General features: G+C 35.5%; 1 protein-coding gene across 8 annotated transcripts in view; it reads left to right on the forward strand.

Moving 5' to 3' along the window:
* The window catches only part of Pkhd1 (PKHD1 ciliary IPT domain containing fibrocystin/polyductin), a 468,594-nt gene that overhangs the window by 416,051 nt on the left and 35,110 nt on the right, over nt 1–17,433 (forward strand). For 6 of the 8 annotated variants that reach the window (XM_074081972.1, XM_074081971.1, XM_074081974.1 and 3 more), the window contains 3 exons: nt 777–1,794; nt 11,149–11,284; nt 12,339–12,426. In XM_074081972.1, the coding sequence (XP_073938073.1) occupies nt 777–1,794; nt 11,149–11,284; nt 12,339–12,426 (1,242 nt within the window). The remainder of the gene's footprint in view (nt 1–776; nt 1,795–11,148; nt 11,285–12,338; nt 12,427–17,433) is intronic. The other 2 variants (XR_012450616.1, XR_012450617.1) reach the window with 1 other exon arrangement.

Genomic DNA, 17,433 nt, shown 5'->3' on the forward strand with positions numbered 1-17,433 from the left:
TGGAGGTGCCTGGCGGATGGCCTGCAGGGAGATAGCATGGAAGCCTCATGTGCTACCCCACTTACTTTGCCTTATGTATCTCGTTCATCTGGCTATTTTTTTTTATCTTTTGCAATATGCTTTATAATAAATGGATAAGCATAAACAATCTGTTTTCCTGAGTTATGTGAGCCTCTCAAGCAAATAAATTGAACCCAAAGTGAGGGTCCTGGAAACTGATTTTACAGGTAGTTGGTCAGGAGAACAGATTGCAGCCTGGGACTTGTGATTGGCATTTGAAGTGGAGGGCAGTCTTGTAGGACTGAGTTCCTAACCTGTGGGGTTTGATGCTAACGCCAGATAGTGTTAGAATTGAGTTGAATCATATGACATGCAATGGTGTCCAATGGAGAATTGGTACCATTTTAGGTAAAGTATTCTGTATTGTTTGAGTTTGTGAGAGTAGGAAAAAAAGCAAATGAAATTGTTTTAAGAAGGTTTAGTGATAATTCCTGTCTTAATTATTTTACTGATTCAACTCGTTTTATGCTTAGCTGTTACTTTTGCTCTTAATATTATACAGCATATATCATGTAGTATATATAATTAAATATATTAAATACTTATTATTTAGTGCACATATCTTTTCATATTTTGCCTAAGGTTTCTTTGTACTGTCAATATCCAGTACCCTTAGATGTTCAATAAATATTTCATGCATTACGTATGATGACCAGAGTGAAGGACTGAGAGGTTGTGGCTAATGTATTGCTTGTTTATTTTCCTTTACTTTACAGGTATATTTAGAGAAGAGCAGAAATGTACATTCCAACTGCTGATACAAGCCTTCATCTGCAAACAGACTGACCAAGTGATGCTAATTCTTGATAATGTTGACATCACTTGGGCAAAACAGAAGTTATATCCAGTTGTATCTGTTACTAGTGATTTTGTTAACACATTTAGTAGTCTAAATGCCAATACTCTCTGCTCTACCTCTAGTTCTGAGTCTACATTCTATTCCATTTTACCCACCAGGCAAATCACCAAGGTCTGCTTTGTGGATCAGACTCCTCAAGTTTTGCGGTTTTTTCTATTGGGGAACACAAGTTCCTCCAAACTTCTCTTGGCTGTATTTTACCATGAGCTTCAGAGCCCCCACATTTTCTTAGGGGGAAATTTTATTCCACCTATTCTAGTACAGTCGCCTTCTTCGTTGCTAGGTGAATCTGTTGGTGCCAACTATTTCAACATCATGGATAACCTTTTGTATGTCGTCTTGCAAGGAGAAGAGCCCATTGAAATACGCACGGGTGTTTCCATTAATTTGGCCTTCACTGTGATATTTTCAGTCCTAGAAAAAGGCTGGGAAATAGCGATGCTTGAAAAACTAACTGACTTCTTACAGATTGACCAAAATCAAATCAGATTTACTCATGAGATGCCTGGCAATGAAGGGACCTTAAAGGCCATTGCTGACAATGGAGCAAAAAGAAAGCGCACTTGCCCAACTGTGCCTTGTACCGGTCATTATGAGAGAGTCGGTCAGCGGAGACCTCTTATGATGGACATGAGATCAGACACAGTCTCACCATACAGTACTATGGAAGCAATCTCAAAAGTGATTGTGCTTGAAATTGGTGATCTGCCAACAGTAAGGAGCATTGGAAGGCTTCCATCCTTATCAAGTAACAAATTACAGAATTTGACTCATCAAATCATCACTGCTCAACAGACTGGAGTACTGGAGAATGTTCTGGACATGACTATTGGGGCCTTACTGGTGTCTCAGTCAAAGGGAGTCATTGACTATGGGTAGGTACTAATTATTGTAGCATCTAAATGAGGGCTGCGTTCTTGAGTCCATACTGACTTACACTGCACTGTCAGACCACTTACACTCAAGCAAATTTTCTGCTTTTTAAGATGCAAATTAAAAACTCAAAGAGCAATTAAAAGCAATTATTATTATTATTATTATTATTATTATATTAATAATAATAATAATATTATAATTATTATAATATTATTATATTATTATAATATTATAATAATAATAATAATAATAATAATATTATTATTATTAATTAATTAATATTATATTAATTAATATAATTATAATTAATTATATAATTATATTATATAATTATAATAATTATAATTATTATAATTATATAATATAATTATATAATAATAATAATATAATATTATTATATAATATTATATTATTATTATTATTAATTATTATTATTATTATTATAATAATAATAATAATAATTATTATTATTATTAATAATTATATTATTAATAATATAATAATAATAATAATAATAATATAATTATTATTATATTATAATAATAATATAATAATAATATTAATAATAATAATAATAATAATAATAATTATTATTATTTATAATAATATTTATAATAATAATAATAATAATTATTATTATTATTATAATAATTATTATTATTATAATTATTATTATTATTATTATATTATTAATATAATATTATATTATTATATATAATATATAATATAATATAATATTATTATATAATTATATAATTATATTATTATATAATTATAATATAATTATAATTAATATTATAATTATTATTATTATTATTATTATTATTATTTAATTATAATTAAAGCAATTATTTAAATTTAATAAATTTAAAATTACCAAATTTTAAATTTATCATTAAGTCCACACTCTTCATGATTATTCTATTTCCCAGGTATTGGGAGAGACATTATGTGTTGTACCTTAAAGTAAAAAGCATGTAGGAGATTTTTCAGAAGAACTTGTTTTCAGTTCATTTTTTCATTCATTTATTCATGTAAGGAATTTAAGCAAAGGGCTAGGTTTGGAGTGCTAAGGTGAAAAGAGATTTTATTCTGTTGTTGCTGTTTTATTTGTGGCAATGCTAATAAATAAGCACTTAATGTTTAATTAGTAATTACTTCTATATAACCATCTCCAAAACATGTGGAATTTACTGGAAATGTAATAAAAGGCAGAACCAAAAGGAGATACTTTCAGCATATACAGTTAATACATGGAATGCCTTTTCATGCAGCGAAACCTATTCAAGTGAAAGCTTAGCTAGCATTTTATATTATATTTCCTCTGTCTTCACAACGGAGATGGGTGTTTCTTTTCCTTATCATACATTAATATGGTGGTTTACTTGAAGGGCTTTGGAAATTATTAGCTTAGAATTAAAATTACTTACAGTTCACGACTGATCATAACCTATTGAATCTTGAATATTTTTACCAACCACCAAACTTTTAGGAATCTGAAAACTTTGATGCCAATGCATCAAAAATTTATATTTAATTTTTTCTTTCTTTTAACCTAATTTCATTTAGGCTCACTGGATTATTGTATTTCTATTATGTGTATGTTTAACTAAAGGAAAAAAAGTTCAGAGCATTTCTTAACTCCGTTTTGATCTTCAGCACTGCATTTTCTAATAGGTCATCATTATAAAATGACTGGTTTTTATATTGCATACGTAAGAACAGTGAATATTTATCTGTTAGCTAGAAGCAGAGAAAAGTTCATGAAACAATTAAGGTACATTACAGGAAAACCTGCAGAGTGGGTTAGGCAGAAGTTAGGCATACATGCACACACGCCTGAGTACATCGTTCTATCAGGAAGAAGTTAAACAGCATAAGGGAGAAGATCACCTTTATTTATCATCCACCATCCATCATAGCCATCATGATTTCGCTTTTGATCCAGATATTTCTGATTTAATAAGAAACTGCTGACCGTGTATTTTATAACATTGATTTTCTGCTGGGATGTGTTATATCCTCCATCTCTCTCTGTTTCTCTAGTATTTTAAGAGGAATTTTCTAGACATAAGGCAAAAAATAAATCTTCTGAGATAAAGAAAGGCGGCTTCTACTGCACAGCTGAACCGATCTCTACAGAATGAGAAATGCCATGTACTACGGAATCGAGTGAGAATTAGCAAGTCTTCTCATGTCCTAAGCAGAGTATGGTAAACAGCCTTTGAGCCCTAGCCAGGCCCAAAGGCCAGCTTTGTTTCTTTCAGCTTTGATCAGTGTCAGCTGGGACTTCCACTGAACTCACTGGAGAGCCCTCGACAAGCTAATGAATTGACCTTGAGACAGTAGAAATGAGTGCAGGGGTGGTCCTTTCGAAGAAAAGCACCAAGGATGTTAACCAGCGATCACTCTTGTTAGTTTAATGGATTGTATGCATTTCAATAAATGAGGTCATATTGAGCACTTACATTTCCAGGAGATTTCTACTTACTTTCAAGATTGGGCTTTGTGAGGACAAATGTCACTTCTTTTTCCTCCTCTAAAGGAATCTGAATTTGAGCTTCTTCTGATTGGTTGAGTCAGTTCCATATATCTGTTTTCTAATTCCAGAATTTTGTGGACCTCTTCTGTCATTGTTGTCTCCTCACCTGTCTTCTTCATTCTTTTTGATTTACAACATTTTTACTCATACTTATTCTTTAGGTACTTTTAGTGGAGTTTAAATAGGTGGAAGAGATAAACACATGTTTAATCTTCCCCTTTTCAGTTGGGGTTTCCCTACTAGGATCTTATTTCCACACTGTGTATTTTATCTGGAATGCTGATGGGACACATTTTGTATTGCTCACCTTCCTTTCATTAGCAGTTTGACAGTTGCTATCTTGAATGTCTTTCATTTCTTTTTCTTATCCTTTCTCTCTCTTGCCCCATTAATTTCCATAGTAGGCAAATAAATAATATTGTCACATAGTAAAATTAAATATATTTACACCTCTTATGGAAGCTTAACTATTGAAAGACCAAAGCTGTCTGTAAGTTGGCAGAATTTCCAGGGTGGCCCACAAATGATAGACCTCTTACTCCCTGGAATGTAGAATCTGATACCACTCATGATTACACTGTGTTATGTGGCACAGTTAGCTGACTGTAGGATGGCAGAGTATCCTGGATCATCAAGGTGGGGTGATCAAACATGTGAGTCCTTAAAAGAGGAGAGCCTTCTTCTGCCATAGCAAAGAATGCAGAAGAGAAAATCAGACATTCAAGGTATGAGAATGAGTGGGTGTGTCATGGCTTTTACAAGCCATATAAAAGGGATTGCAGGTGCATGTTATTAGAGAGTGGATATCTTCTGGCAGCCAGTGAAGAATCATAGATGTTAATTCTACAGCCACAAGGCAAAGAATTCCACCAGCATCCTGAATGGATTTAGAAATGGATTGTTCTGGAAAGCCAACACATATGCACTGAACTTAGCCAAACCTTTCTACACTCCTGACCTCTCTCTGGAGATAGTACATTTGTGTAATTTTTAAGTCATTCTGACTTTGTAGTAATCGGTTATTCAGTTTTATGTCACATAAGCTGTTTGTCTGTTACACTGTGATGAACTTGAGCCCTGAAAACAATTAGTGAGGGGAGCATGACAATGTGGGAGTGTGCACCTGTCAATGTGGGTTTGCACAGGAGTGTGTGTATTTATGGCTTATTCATAATTTGCATACAAAGCACACTATCAAGTAGGCATGGAATAGAGAAGAAAAGTAGGAGCACTAATTGGTGATACAAGTCTAATGGCACTAAGACTCATTAGCGCTCTCCTCTTCTGCAACCCCCTGTCTCCTGAACACCTGCTTTCTAGGAAATAGCTGTTGAAATTATGCAAGGTAGAATCACTCAACACAAGAGGACATTCTTTCCAAGACTGTCAGAACATTCATTGTAGAAGTGATTTCTGTATTGCCAGCTTGTCTTCTTCCTTTCTTATGGCAAAAACAAAACTTTGCCATTAAAGAAATTTTCATCCCATTTCTTCTTTTCACTGCAGTGCAGATTCACTACTTTGTTGACTTAGGTGAATGGCAAAACTATTGTAATATTTTATATATGGCTTTGTTGGAAAATGAGATGTTCTGAATAACCAAGATTTTCTATATAATTAAAAATTGTTTTATTTAATTATTAGCTTTAAAAAAATCTTCAATTAAAACTTTAAAAAGACAAAGAAATTTCATAATAATCAGCCTTATTTTCTGGAAAATAACAGAACATTCACAGTTTTTGATGATTCATGGTCACCATTAAAACTATCATTTATTGCAAGTCTGTTTCTGCAATAATGCCTTTAGGGACTATTACTCTTGTACCAGTGGTGTTAGAGCACTCAGTCTTTGATTCTTGTTCTGCTGTTCACATTTTTCTGCTATTTTCCTTGTGAACAAGATGTTAATTGCAATCTACTGTGGCTGCTAACATATCTGCCACATCCAGGAGTTCCCTACTCTCAAGCACATAAGGTTCTAATTCCAAAATTGAATCATACTATCTTAAAATCAAATAAGTTAAGATCTATGTGTACATATAAAGTAGTCCTAGGTAAATATAATAGGTGAATGAAAGCTTACACTTGGTGATTTTTTATTCCCCATGCATTACTTGAACAACTATCTTGTCCAAAGTATTATACTAATATTGTATATTATATTATATTGAAATATTACAGTACATGGCTCATATGCAAATCTAAAGACTTTTAAATTAGTGGATGTGTAAAACAACAGTTATTCAACTATTAAATTAGAATATGCTTCATCAAATCTCATTCCATCTGTGTTACAAAAAAAAATCATTAATTCAATATGAAGAAGCCTAACCATTAGTCTAGTTTTGCATAAAACTAAAGAGAGTGTATTTTATCTCTATAATATTTATTAGGTAGTCAAGGTTTCAACTTTCTATATTTCTGAGTACTGAGCACTTTTTTATAATTGATGATCAATATTTATCAAATAACAAAATGTAAATTTTTTGGCTTCTTTATTATTCTAATAGTCCTATGTAACTATGTATTAAATCTCTTCTTTTAGAGAAAACTTGAGTGGTTTCTATTTTCTTCTAGCTAGACTGTGGCTTCTATAGCCCCCCCAGAACAGAAAGGAAATTTTGATTATTTGTGTAGAATCTTTAAAAATATAGTTTCCATTCTCTTGGATAAAATATTCATGTTGGATTTATTGTAAAATACTATTTTACATGATTTACCAATTGAAAGACTTCAGTTTTGGTTCTCTAAAATTTTGCTTTTAATTGATATTGTTGGAAGATGTACCATGTTTACTTTATGTTTTTAATGACAAACTGAAACCCACTATGGTTAGGCAAATCTCAGTATGAAATGAATAGTTCCAAGGAGTTTAATCATGAGTATTGCAAGTAAGCAGTAAGCACACTGCTTGGGGAGTGCACCAAACTTGAAATTGGACAGCCGAGATGGGTAGTGGCTTTCCAGAGTCAATTAGTGACATAAGAGCAAAGGAAGTACAGTTGAATTCTGACTCGGCAAAGTGTGACTATAATAAAATAAAATGTATGGGTTTCTTGCAATGTGCCAGGTTTGGAACCACTAGACCATATTGCCAGAAGGAAAATACCAGATCATCAGGTATTTATTTTCTCCTAGGAGAGAGAAGACAACCTCTAAGGGAGCCTGACTAGGTTTAATAGGTAGTACGTGGACTATGAAATGTAAGTAAAACGGTAATGCATCAAGTCAAAAAGGAAAACCACTCTTGCCTTCAAAATTCATAGAAACATTCCTGAGGGACGAAGTTGTGTGTTCTGTTTATCTTTGCATAAACAGCGCCTTGAATAATGTTTATACATAATTTGAGGGCTAGCACATATTTTTGTCAAATGGAACTGACTAGAGAACTTATTTTTTCCCCAAGGTATAATAAGCAACGAAATTCTTTTACAATTCAAGTTCCTTCATAGTCCATATTGACTATGCTTTCTTATCTAGACTACTTAAACTAAAGAGACCAAAAATGGTCAGGACACCCTGAAACATTTAATCAAAACCCAAGACCCTTTTGTAGGAACCTGCCTGGTAGCTTTGAGAAGGAATAGGTTGAAGATGGAAGATCAGTAATCCAGCAGACCACCTCATCCAACCACAGGACATCTTGCCCAGAGACAGTTTCCATCAATAAGATTTATTTATTTATTTACTGGGTTTTCCATGCAAGCAAAAGTAATCCCATCCTCCACAGGGTACGAATTTCTGATGTGGTCCTTTTAAAAGCAAGAGTTGCAATGAATAGTGGTGACCTCTGAACTGAGAAATTTCTGTGTTCTCTTGACCTTTCTCCTTGCACTTAAGCATTGGAGGAAAAAAAATTCTTTCACATAACTGACTGTGTATAAGAAGCTGTTAAATAGTACTTAAAATTGGAAGGGATGGAGGGGACTTTGCTCCCTCCATTTTTAAAGTTTGGCTGTAGGTCCTTCTGCCTGCAGGCCACAGTCACATTAGCAGTTGGAAATTGGATAACGACAGCACAATGACAAATCCAGGTTGCTTGCAATAAGTTGCTAATCCCTTTGCTTTAATATTGGAGCAGCGTGTAATGATGTTTGGACATCACTCCAGTTTACTGACGACCCCACTGGGGCCAGCAATAGAACCTTACAACTGTCTAACAAGACATCAGGTGACTCCCGTCGTCACAGCAACGGACACTGGAATCTAATCTTCCCTCCATCCCTTCTAGCACCCAATAACGCCTAGATTATATAAGTGGCCCATCATTGCTTGGTAACTTGAATCAATTAACGTTAATTCGCACAATGCTATGATGTATTGTGATCACTTTCATTTCAGAGAAGGGGGAGAAATTGCTATAAGTCACCTAAAATGAGGTTGTCTGTGGTGCTGAGGTATTAATTGGGTGTCCATATTAAATGCAAAAGGAGCCCCATCGTGAAAGGAAAGTGGATGAGTGACTCTCTTGGCTGCTATTGACCTATCAGAAGAAGACAGTGCCCTTTTCCTTTGCTTTTATCTATTACAGTTTTCCCTATTGCGTGTCAAGTTGATGTATTATAAAAAATTCATTTGGTGACCTTTCACCCCCTTAGCAGATTAAACAATTTCACTTCGATGGCATCATTAACAGGACCCTGCATTTAATGATGATTTCTCTAAAAGGCCACGGAGATTCGATTTTAAGCTAACAGATTTATTGCACTATTATAACATATCGTAAAAAACTGTACCACCTACGGTCAGGTTTTAGGATAGAAACTGCTTAAGAGTTTATGTGGAACTTAAAGTGGTATTACCTTGGGATATGCTGTAGCAGCAAGTCTCTGACCTCCAGTGAGATGCTGTTTACATTTAATAAGAGATGTTTGCTCACAATAAACTGTAAAGTGTGTCAGGGGTGGGCCTTTCTGCGGGTGTTCAGGAAATTGTTTCCCACCCCTTCATCTCTAGACATCAGTGTACTATGTCAGAGCTTCAATGGGTCTTTCAGTTTCTTTAACCCACACTGCTTGCTTGTCTGTACCCAGCCGTCATCAGAAAAGGTTTAAGCACTAAGGTAGGAGAGAAATAGGATCTGGTAGCAATGTTAAAAATTTCCAGTTACCTGAGACCTATTAAAAAATAGAATCAGTAGCATGGATTTTAAAAATCTACTTTAAATTGTTCCTTTTAAAAAGCAAAAGGAACCTTAGCCACTCAGGGTAGGCAAACTAATAAATGATGATTGAACTGCTGTGTGATGAATTCCAAAGAGGGATCCTAGCACAGAGGCCAGGGCTTTAGCTGGTAGATGAACAAAAGGGATTCTTAGGACCACATGATCCCACTCTGCCTCGACTTCCTACAGATGATTCCCAGGGCAGAGGAAATTGTTTCCTACAGAAACTTCCTATGTTATGATCCTTTGTATTTGTTCTTCCATTATTTTGGTTAGGTAGGACAAATTTTCACCTTTTCCTGATATGCAATCTCCATGATAAATAAATACCTGCTCATTCTTCCTCACAAATATTTAACTGGGGCGAGGTAGACTGCTTTAAAAAATGTATACATGTTAGGGTAAATATATATGACATATGACATCTATATCTCTTTTCAGGTTGCCAAATATCAGTTGCCCACCTGTGATGTGTAATATAATAGGCGTAGTGGAATTGGAAGTGTGTAATGTTCTATTAATAAAGTTGGTTCCTTCATCCAATGTACCAAAACTCTGGGTAAACAATGCTCTGTGTTATCACAAGTGTGATATTTTATTGCTAAGTCACATCAACAAACATAACGTGCTTGAACAAATGGGAAACAACACAGCTCATTGTTAACCACTCAAGACTTTGGTTGACAGTTGATATTTGTAAGACCTTTGGCAAGTTTCTTAATTCTTTTAGGACCTCTGATTTCTCATATACAAGTAAGTCACCCACTTCACAGTGTATTTTAGTGATGCAAGGAGTGCATGAAAATTTAACCTGAAATATTTATCAGAATATATAGGGCATAGTCAGTACTATGAGTAAATACTCATCAGAAGCATTATTCTCCACAGGTGCTCCTTGCAATTAAGGTAAAGTAATTAATGCTGTAGATTTCGGTCGTCTTAATGAAAGCACACATGGCGACTATAAATATGAAATGGTCTTTGTGAGGATGAACTGTAAAACAGTGGCGTGCTGTAGGTTTCTCTTGGCCATTTCTTCCTAGCTCTGTTCAGCGGACATTAAGTTGGTACCTTGGAATCAGCTATGGTGGAAGAATATTTCTGCCACAGAAACTCGAACACAACACAAATCAGGCCAGAATCTTGGGGAGCTGGTTTAATAGCACACTACTGGGTCTATCTCAATCCTCTATGCATTTTAGTTTGATAATTTTCTTTACTGAGAGTCTTTTTCCTGACTTTAATGTATAATGATATAAATATAATTTCATATTTTATTCTTTGTCCCCACCCCACCTAATCCATTTTTATTATGAACAAGCAAACGTATCAGATATATATATATATTATTCCCTACACAGCATATTACAAAGTTTGCACAAACATAGGCAAATGTAAATATTGTCACTGGTTAAAGGCAGAACATGACCTGCCTGGAACTGAGGGGGACAGAGGGGAGAAATGACCCAAATAATCTATGCACACGTGAATAAAAAAAAATAAAAAAATAAAAGAAATGTTTATGGAAGTCAGTCAGGAAGAAGGAAAAAAAATACTGTCACTGGTAGCAATGTCCTGTGGAAAATAGATACTGCCATGGTATTTGTAATCCTATGAATATATTCTATTTGTTTTTCTATCTGCCAGAAATGTGAGCAGTTTCAAAACTGGAAACCTGATATATGTTCGGCCCTATGCCCTTTCAGTCCTAGTCCAGCCCTCAGATGGAGAAGTGGGGAAAGAGCTTCCAGTGCAACCACAGCTTGTTTTTCTGGATGAGCAGGTAACTTCACACCTAAATCCCTAAATGGCACATGTTTTAGGGTGAGTTGTCAGGGATACACATTTACAAAGTGACCAGTGTGTGAAAGTTACTACAGTTAGGCCTTCTCCCTACTTCTGTCATTTTTCCTGTTATTCACAGTCTTCTTTTTTTCCATTTTCTGTGAGTATTCAGGATTTCATCCAAAGTGAAAAGACATTGTGTTGCTTTTCCACTCTAAGCACACTTTTGAAGTAGGTCTGTCCTACCTTCTCTGAAATCTAGCCTAGTGTGTTCACTTCTAAACAAGTCTTTTCAACATGCTAATGAAAAGCTATAACATCGCACATACACAGCAGTTTTGTGCTATTTTCAGTTCTTTCTCTCATGTGGTTAAGTAAATCATCAAGAAGTCCCTTCTATGTGTAATTCTAATTTCAGGATTAATGGCTTCTGATTCTACATTTATGTTTTTATATTAATAAAATTCATGGTGAAAGTAAAATATAATTGTTAAATTAGTTTTCTATTATTTTTATTTTGTTTTGTTGTTTGAGACAGGTTCTCACTATGTAGCTCAGGCTGACCTTGAACTCATGATCCTCCTGCCTCAACCTCCTAAGTGCTGGATTACAGACATGTAACACAATGCCCAGTAGTTTTTTCTCTTTACAAATTCATCCACTGAGAGACGTCTGTGGGACTGAGATCTACACTTGTAAAACTGTCAGCTATGCTCTAGTCTAGCACTTCTCCACCACCTTGTGCTTTCTTTTCTTCTTTCCTTTCCTTTCTGATCAACCTTGAATTCATCATTCCACTCTCCTCCTCTATGAGCTCAGTTTTCCTTTCTCCCCTTCACTGCCCCACCTCAGATTTTCCTGCAATAATCTACACTCTTTTTTTCAATAAACTAATTTTGATACATTGCTAACACAAGAAAGAATCATTTTCCTCTCTGTTTCTACTGAATGTGTACTTTCTGAAAGCTTCAGTCTAAATTCTCTTCTTTTTATATAATTTCACAAACTGTTCTTCTGAATCCAACTTTTTCCTCCTCTCCTTGCATTTCCAGAATCGAAGAGTGGAGTCTTTGGGAACTCCCTCAGAGCCGTGGACCATTTCAGCTTCCCTGGAAGGGTCATCAGATTCAGTACTAAAAGGTAGTATCAGTGACTTTCAGACACCCATGGCTACTTTACACAGAAAATGTTTGCACTTGTCAGTCTGGCTTTTGTTACTATAACAAAATACCTGAAGTGGGGTAACTTCATAGAGAAAAGAGGTTTATTTGGCTCACAGTTCTGGAGCTTTAAGGGCCTGCATCTGGTGATGCCTTTCTTGCTGGCAAATTCCCAAAGCAGCACCGAGCATCACTGGGCAGAGATAGGGTATACATGCATGTTTATATTTCTGTATGGTCTCTCTCTTTTTATAAAGTGGCAAATATTCAATCATGGGGTCTCTACACAGATCACTTTAATCCTTATCAGTTTCCTAAGGTTCCATCTTTAAACACCATACCTAGATTAAGTTTCCATATTCTTAATAGCTCACAAGAGATACCAAATGTCAACCCATGAATACTCGGGGAACCACACAGACCACATCCAAACCGTACCATCGACCATTAGGAACTCACAGCAGGCTGACAGGCTCAATGTGTTCAGTAATTTGGAATGATTCTTCTTCCTTCCTAATCAAGAATGCCATTCTTTGTGAAAAAGATGAAGCTGGCAGTACAGACGTCTCCCCTCCCTTTCCCTGTACAATCCCCATATCTTCAGTGTGGTTTTTGTATAGACTACTGAGCTTTTCCCTGGCACACACTTGTTTGGTGGTATCATAGATTGATCCAGGGAGCAATTTACTAGGTAGAAGGTGGCTTCTCTGGGAAAATGGAATTATTTGCTCTGCATGTTATGAAGAATGAATACAAAAGAATCCAACAGTAGGACCTTAGAGCTATTTTTCTCTTCTCTACCAGTTTTGTTCCCTCTGTTACTTCCTTGTAACAGAGTACCAGTACCACTGCCTGCTCCATCTCCTTTCCTTGGAACTTGTTTATCTGCAAATGAAAAATGGGTGTTATTTAAAATGTAGATTACTAAATTTTTGCTAAAAAGAGTAAGATTACATATCCTGCAGAGAGGCCCAGGAGTATGCATTTTAGGCATGGCCCAGGGAGAATGAACAAGTATAACATGGTTTTTGTGGGGAAAATCATGTCTGAGTTCTGAATTCTGACCATGTGACCCACAAAAAGGCGCTTTGAAATGCAGTCTGCTCAAAGAGATAGGAAGGTGCTTGCAGTGTGCTCTCGTGACCTGTCACAGACCAGGAACTCAGAATCTCTAAGGGTGAGTTCTGGTGTCACCAATTGTCTTGTTTTGGAGCTTAGAAGTACACTTTTTAAAAAATTATGAGATAGTTCAGCATTGCAACTTTGTGTTTTAAAACTATATAAAATATCCACAGAAAATATTTCAAGGAGAATGTGTTTGAGAAACAGAAAGAAAGCCAAGAAACCTATTAGCTAAGGGAAATTAAGGATGTAATGAAGCCAGTGAGGTGGGCTGCAGCCAGACTGCGAAGGATTTGAGTCCGTGGTGGGGACTTTGGACTGTGTCCTCTGTGAGATGTAAAACCACTGGACGATTTTAAGCAGGCCAATGACAAGGTCTGACTCCCATGTTAGATGACCACTCTGCTATAGGGGGATGTGGATTGCAGAAAAACAGGAACAGACCCCTACTAATCCAGTTCGACAGTGATTGTGGAAGGCCAGGCAAGAGATGACAGCAACCAGAACAGCCTGGGTGGGAATGTCTTTTTAGAGGTAGAACCTACAGAATCTTGTAGAAATAAATGAAACAAGGATTTAAGGATAACTTTTAGGTTTTGACCTTGATATATTGATTAGAATTGGGGGTCGTTTTCTGAAATGGGGAAAACTAGAAGAAAAATGCAAAAAGAAGTACCTGGCTGCTGGGCCAATTAAGATACAGATTTTTTTTTTTTTGTAAGAGTGGTTGAAATTTTAAGGCAAAAGGAGAAAGAAGTTTTTGCTTACCATTGTTGTGGTTTGTGTTCCAGAAAGTCAAAAAGGCATCCTGTTCTCCTACCTACCCCCCTTCTACCTACCTCCGAATATTCATCATTGTTCCAAGTCTTTTCTCTATAGTGTGCAGTCAAGGATGACAGCTCCCAGCACCCAGGTCTTGACTAAGAGTTTCAAACTCTCCATTCACAGGGCTTCCTCTCTGTTAAACTCCTTTTCACTTACAGAAGTCCTGGGCTGGGGAATGTGGCTCAACAGTAGAGTGTTTGCCTAGCATGCATGGGGCCCTGGGTTCAATCCCCAGCACTGAAAACAAAAGCAGAAAGAAGTCTCAATCATGCACAATCACAGTTTGATTCTGGGGTTTCACCCTGAGGCAAAGAGAAATTCATTTTAAATCAATTTGATGTGATCAAGAAGAGCATGGGTTGTGGAACATTCTGAAATTGCTCATGCATTCCAATGGAAGACCAGATGTTTTAATAGTCTGCAAAAGTGAATTTTTTCAATCTTTCTAAGCAGTTTGAATGAGCAAATTGATTAAAATAGTTTTAAGGTAAGTTATGAAAAATATTTCTAAGGGGAGCTTCTATCTCATCCTCATTATCTCTATCCCAAATAGTTCTACTCAAAAAATTCCTTATAGAGTAGTGTGGTTAAAAGAATAGGATCAATGAGTTTATATTGCCTGTTTGTTGAATTTGGAATTGTTGAATGAGTTTTGCCCTAAAACTGTCTCTAAACAAAACAGTAGCATTGCTGTTTTAGATCAGAAAGATTTTGTAAATCTTGACTAAGTTGTTGTTTGAAAATAATAATGAATGTTTTGAAAACATGCATGCTAAAGAAATATCTGTCAGCCTTGGTAAACCAACAAAATTGGGATGAAAGTTACCCATTTTAAGTATAATCATCTATGTCTCCTGTGATAACTGCAGAGCAGAGAAGCAGAGAATCTTGTTAATTTTTGCAAACCATTCGTCTGGAAGTATGGTTTTAAGCACAGTCTGTTTATGCAGAATTGCTGATGTTATGGTTATTATCTGACCTTTGAAATTTGTCAGCAATGGATACTAATGAATCACTGGCAATGTGCATGTGTCTTTTTATAGTTGTTCAAAATATTCCTATTGCTATATACATTTAAGGTTTATTGATAATTTTGTTAAATTGGCTTCTCAGATTTCTTATGTACTTCAGAGACCAGCAAGGACATTTTTGTTGGCTTTGTGTCTGGATGTTTTTTACAAACTTGGAAATGACTTATCTACCAGGTCAAATGTCAGCCACTCTGCATGATTGCCCATTTCCATGAGAAGGCTTTGACTCACATTGGTTTCTTTCTCCAGCCTAGCTATGTGTCTAAGATCAGTTACATGGCTCCCATGAAGTATAGAGAATACTAAAATGTGTGGAATAAGTCAACTATAGAGGTGTTAATTGTTTTTTTTTCTCTCAGCTACATTTATTTTTTGTCCTAAAACTCTTGCTATCATCTGGTACACAGCACCTACTCTTTCTAAGGATATTCTTGTTTTCATTTTTTTGCTATTTCTCTTGAAATAAAGGAAGGTATAATATTGTTATGATAAAGATTCCAAGTTAATGAATTCTCATCCATGTAGGTTTCATGATTGAATGTCAGAGCTCAGGTTTTTCTAGCATACCCATTTTCTTTTCCTTATGCTTTTTGTGTCTTACATGGCTATACCTCATCAACTCCAGAGAACAGAACCATCTCCTGAAAACTCTCGTGTAGAAGCAATTGATATCTTGTGATTAAACATTTCATAGCTTCAAAACCTGTACTGTTTAATGCTTGTTTTCTTATTAGAGCTATAAATTTTCCCACCATCATTTTCCAGGTTGTTTTTCAATTACTCTGGTCTGCAAATTCCCTACCATATCTGCTTATTGGGAAACTAAATATTTTCAGCCTGTTCACAAAAGTCATTTTCTTCCAAACTTTCAAAGTCTTCTGTTCCTCTTAGCACCTCCACCTATGTAGGATTCATTTTTACAGGCCCAGGTAATTCTGTGCATTATGTGAGAATCTCTTTATAAACTCTCCAGACATAGACAATCTACCTTGTGCTCTTTTGATAAAAAGAATACTCCCATGTTGCTAACTCATATTTTTGCTCTTGGTTGTTTCTTTATCCAAGCAGTACAGTCTGAAACTCCTTAGGGTTAAAAACCTAAGGACAAAAAAAAATAGTCACAAATGTTACTTGTACCAGTTTTCAGAAATATAGCTTATTAGGAAAGTAAGGTAATAGGCAAGCTGTCCGTGGCTGGTTAATGTTAAAATTAAATGTTCAAAACTGCATTGTGAGGTAACCATGAAATGTTTGCCATTCTGCTCATTTGTTTAACACCTTTTTTTGGTGGTGGTATTTCAGTACATAAAATGCTTAGGATATAAAAGTAACTTATCTTTTCATTTTAATATAGAAACACCAAAATATTTATTTCCAGCTTTTTTCATGTTCTAGTAACATTTATAACAAATAACTGCATATAAATATTAATACTTACTTATCCCCATATTCTAACTTAAGCAAATATAGGTCTTACAAAGTCATTCCTTATTTATATGTCACTCCCTGACCAACAGTCCATATCCTCCTCACACTCCACACCTTACTTATGTCTCTGCCCTGTTCTGCTCCATATCTTGCCCTACTTCATGCATTACCCATACCCTGTAACTGACTCACATTTCATACCTGGTCCTATATAATGCTTTACTCAGATTCCATATTTTGCTCCATTCTTGCCACTGTTCCACCCGATTCTTCATTAGTGTTTCCTTAGTTACCGTAGAAATGTCTTCATTGACCAACTTAGATATACTGTGTCCATGCAAAATGAATAAAGCATGAAAGAGTTTGCTGTCTTAATCTACTGATACTACACTCAAGCTAACTGGTCCAATGGAGTAATGTTATCACTATTGTTCTTTTCAGGAGATCCAATGAGAAAGAATGAGGATTGGGCTGTTTTATTTATATACACGTGTGTGTGTGTGTGTGTGTGTGTGTGTGTGTGTGTGAGATGAAGTATGGCAGGTATATTTTTAGAATGCTCATATCACAAGGAACACTCT

This window comes from Castor canadensis, chromosome 8 (assembly GCF_047511655.1).
Source record: "Castor canadensis chromosome 8, mCasCan1.hap1v2, whole genome shotgun sequence".
Lineage (NCBI taxonomy): Eukaryota > Metazoa > Chordata > Mammalia > Rodentia > Castoridae > Castor > Castor canadensis.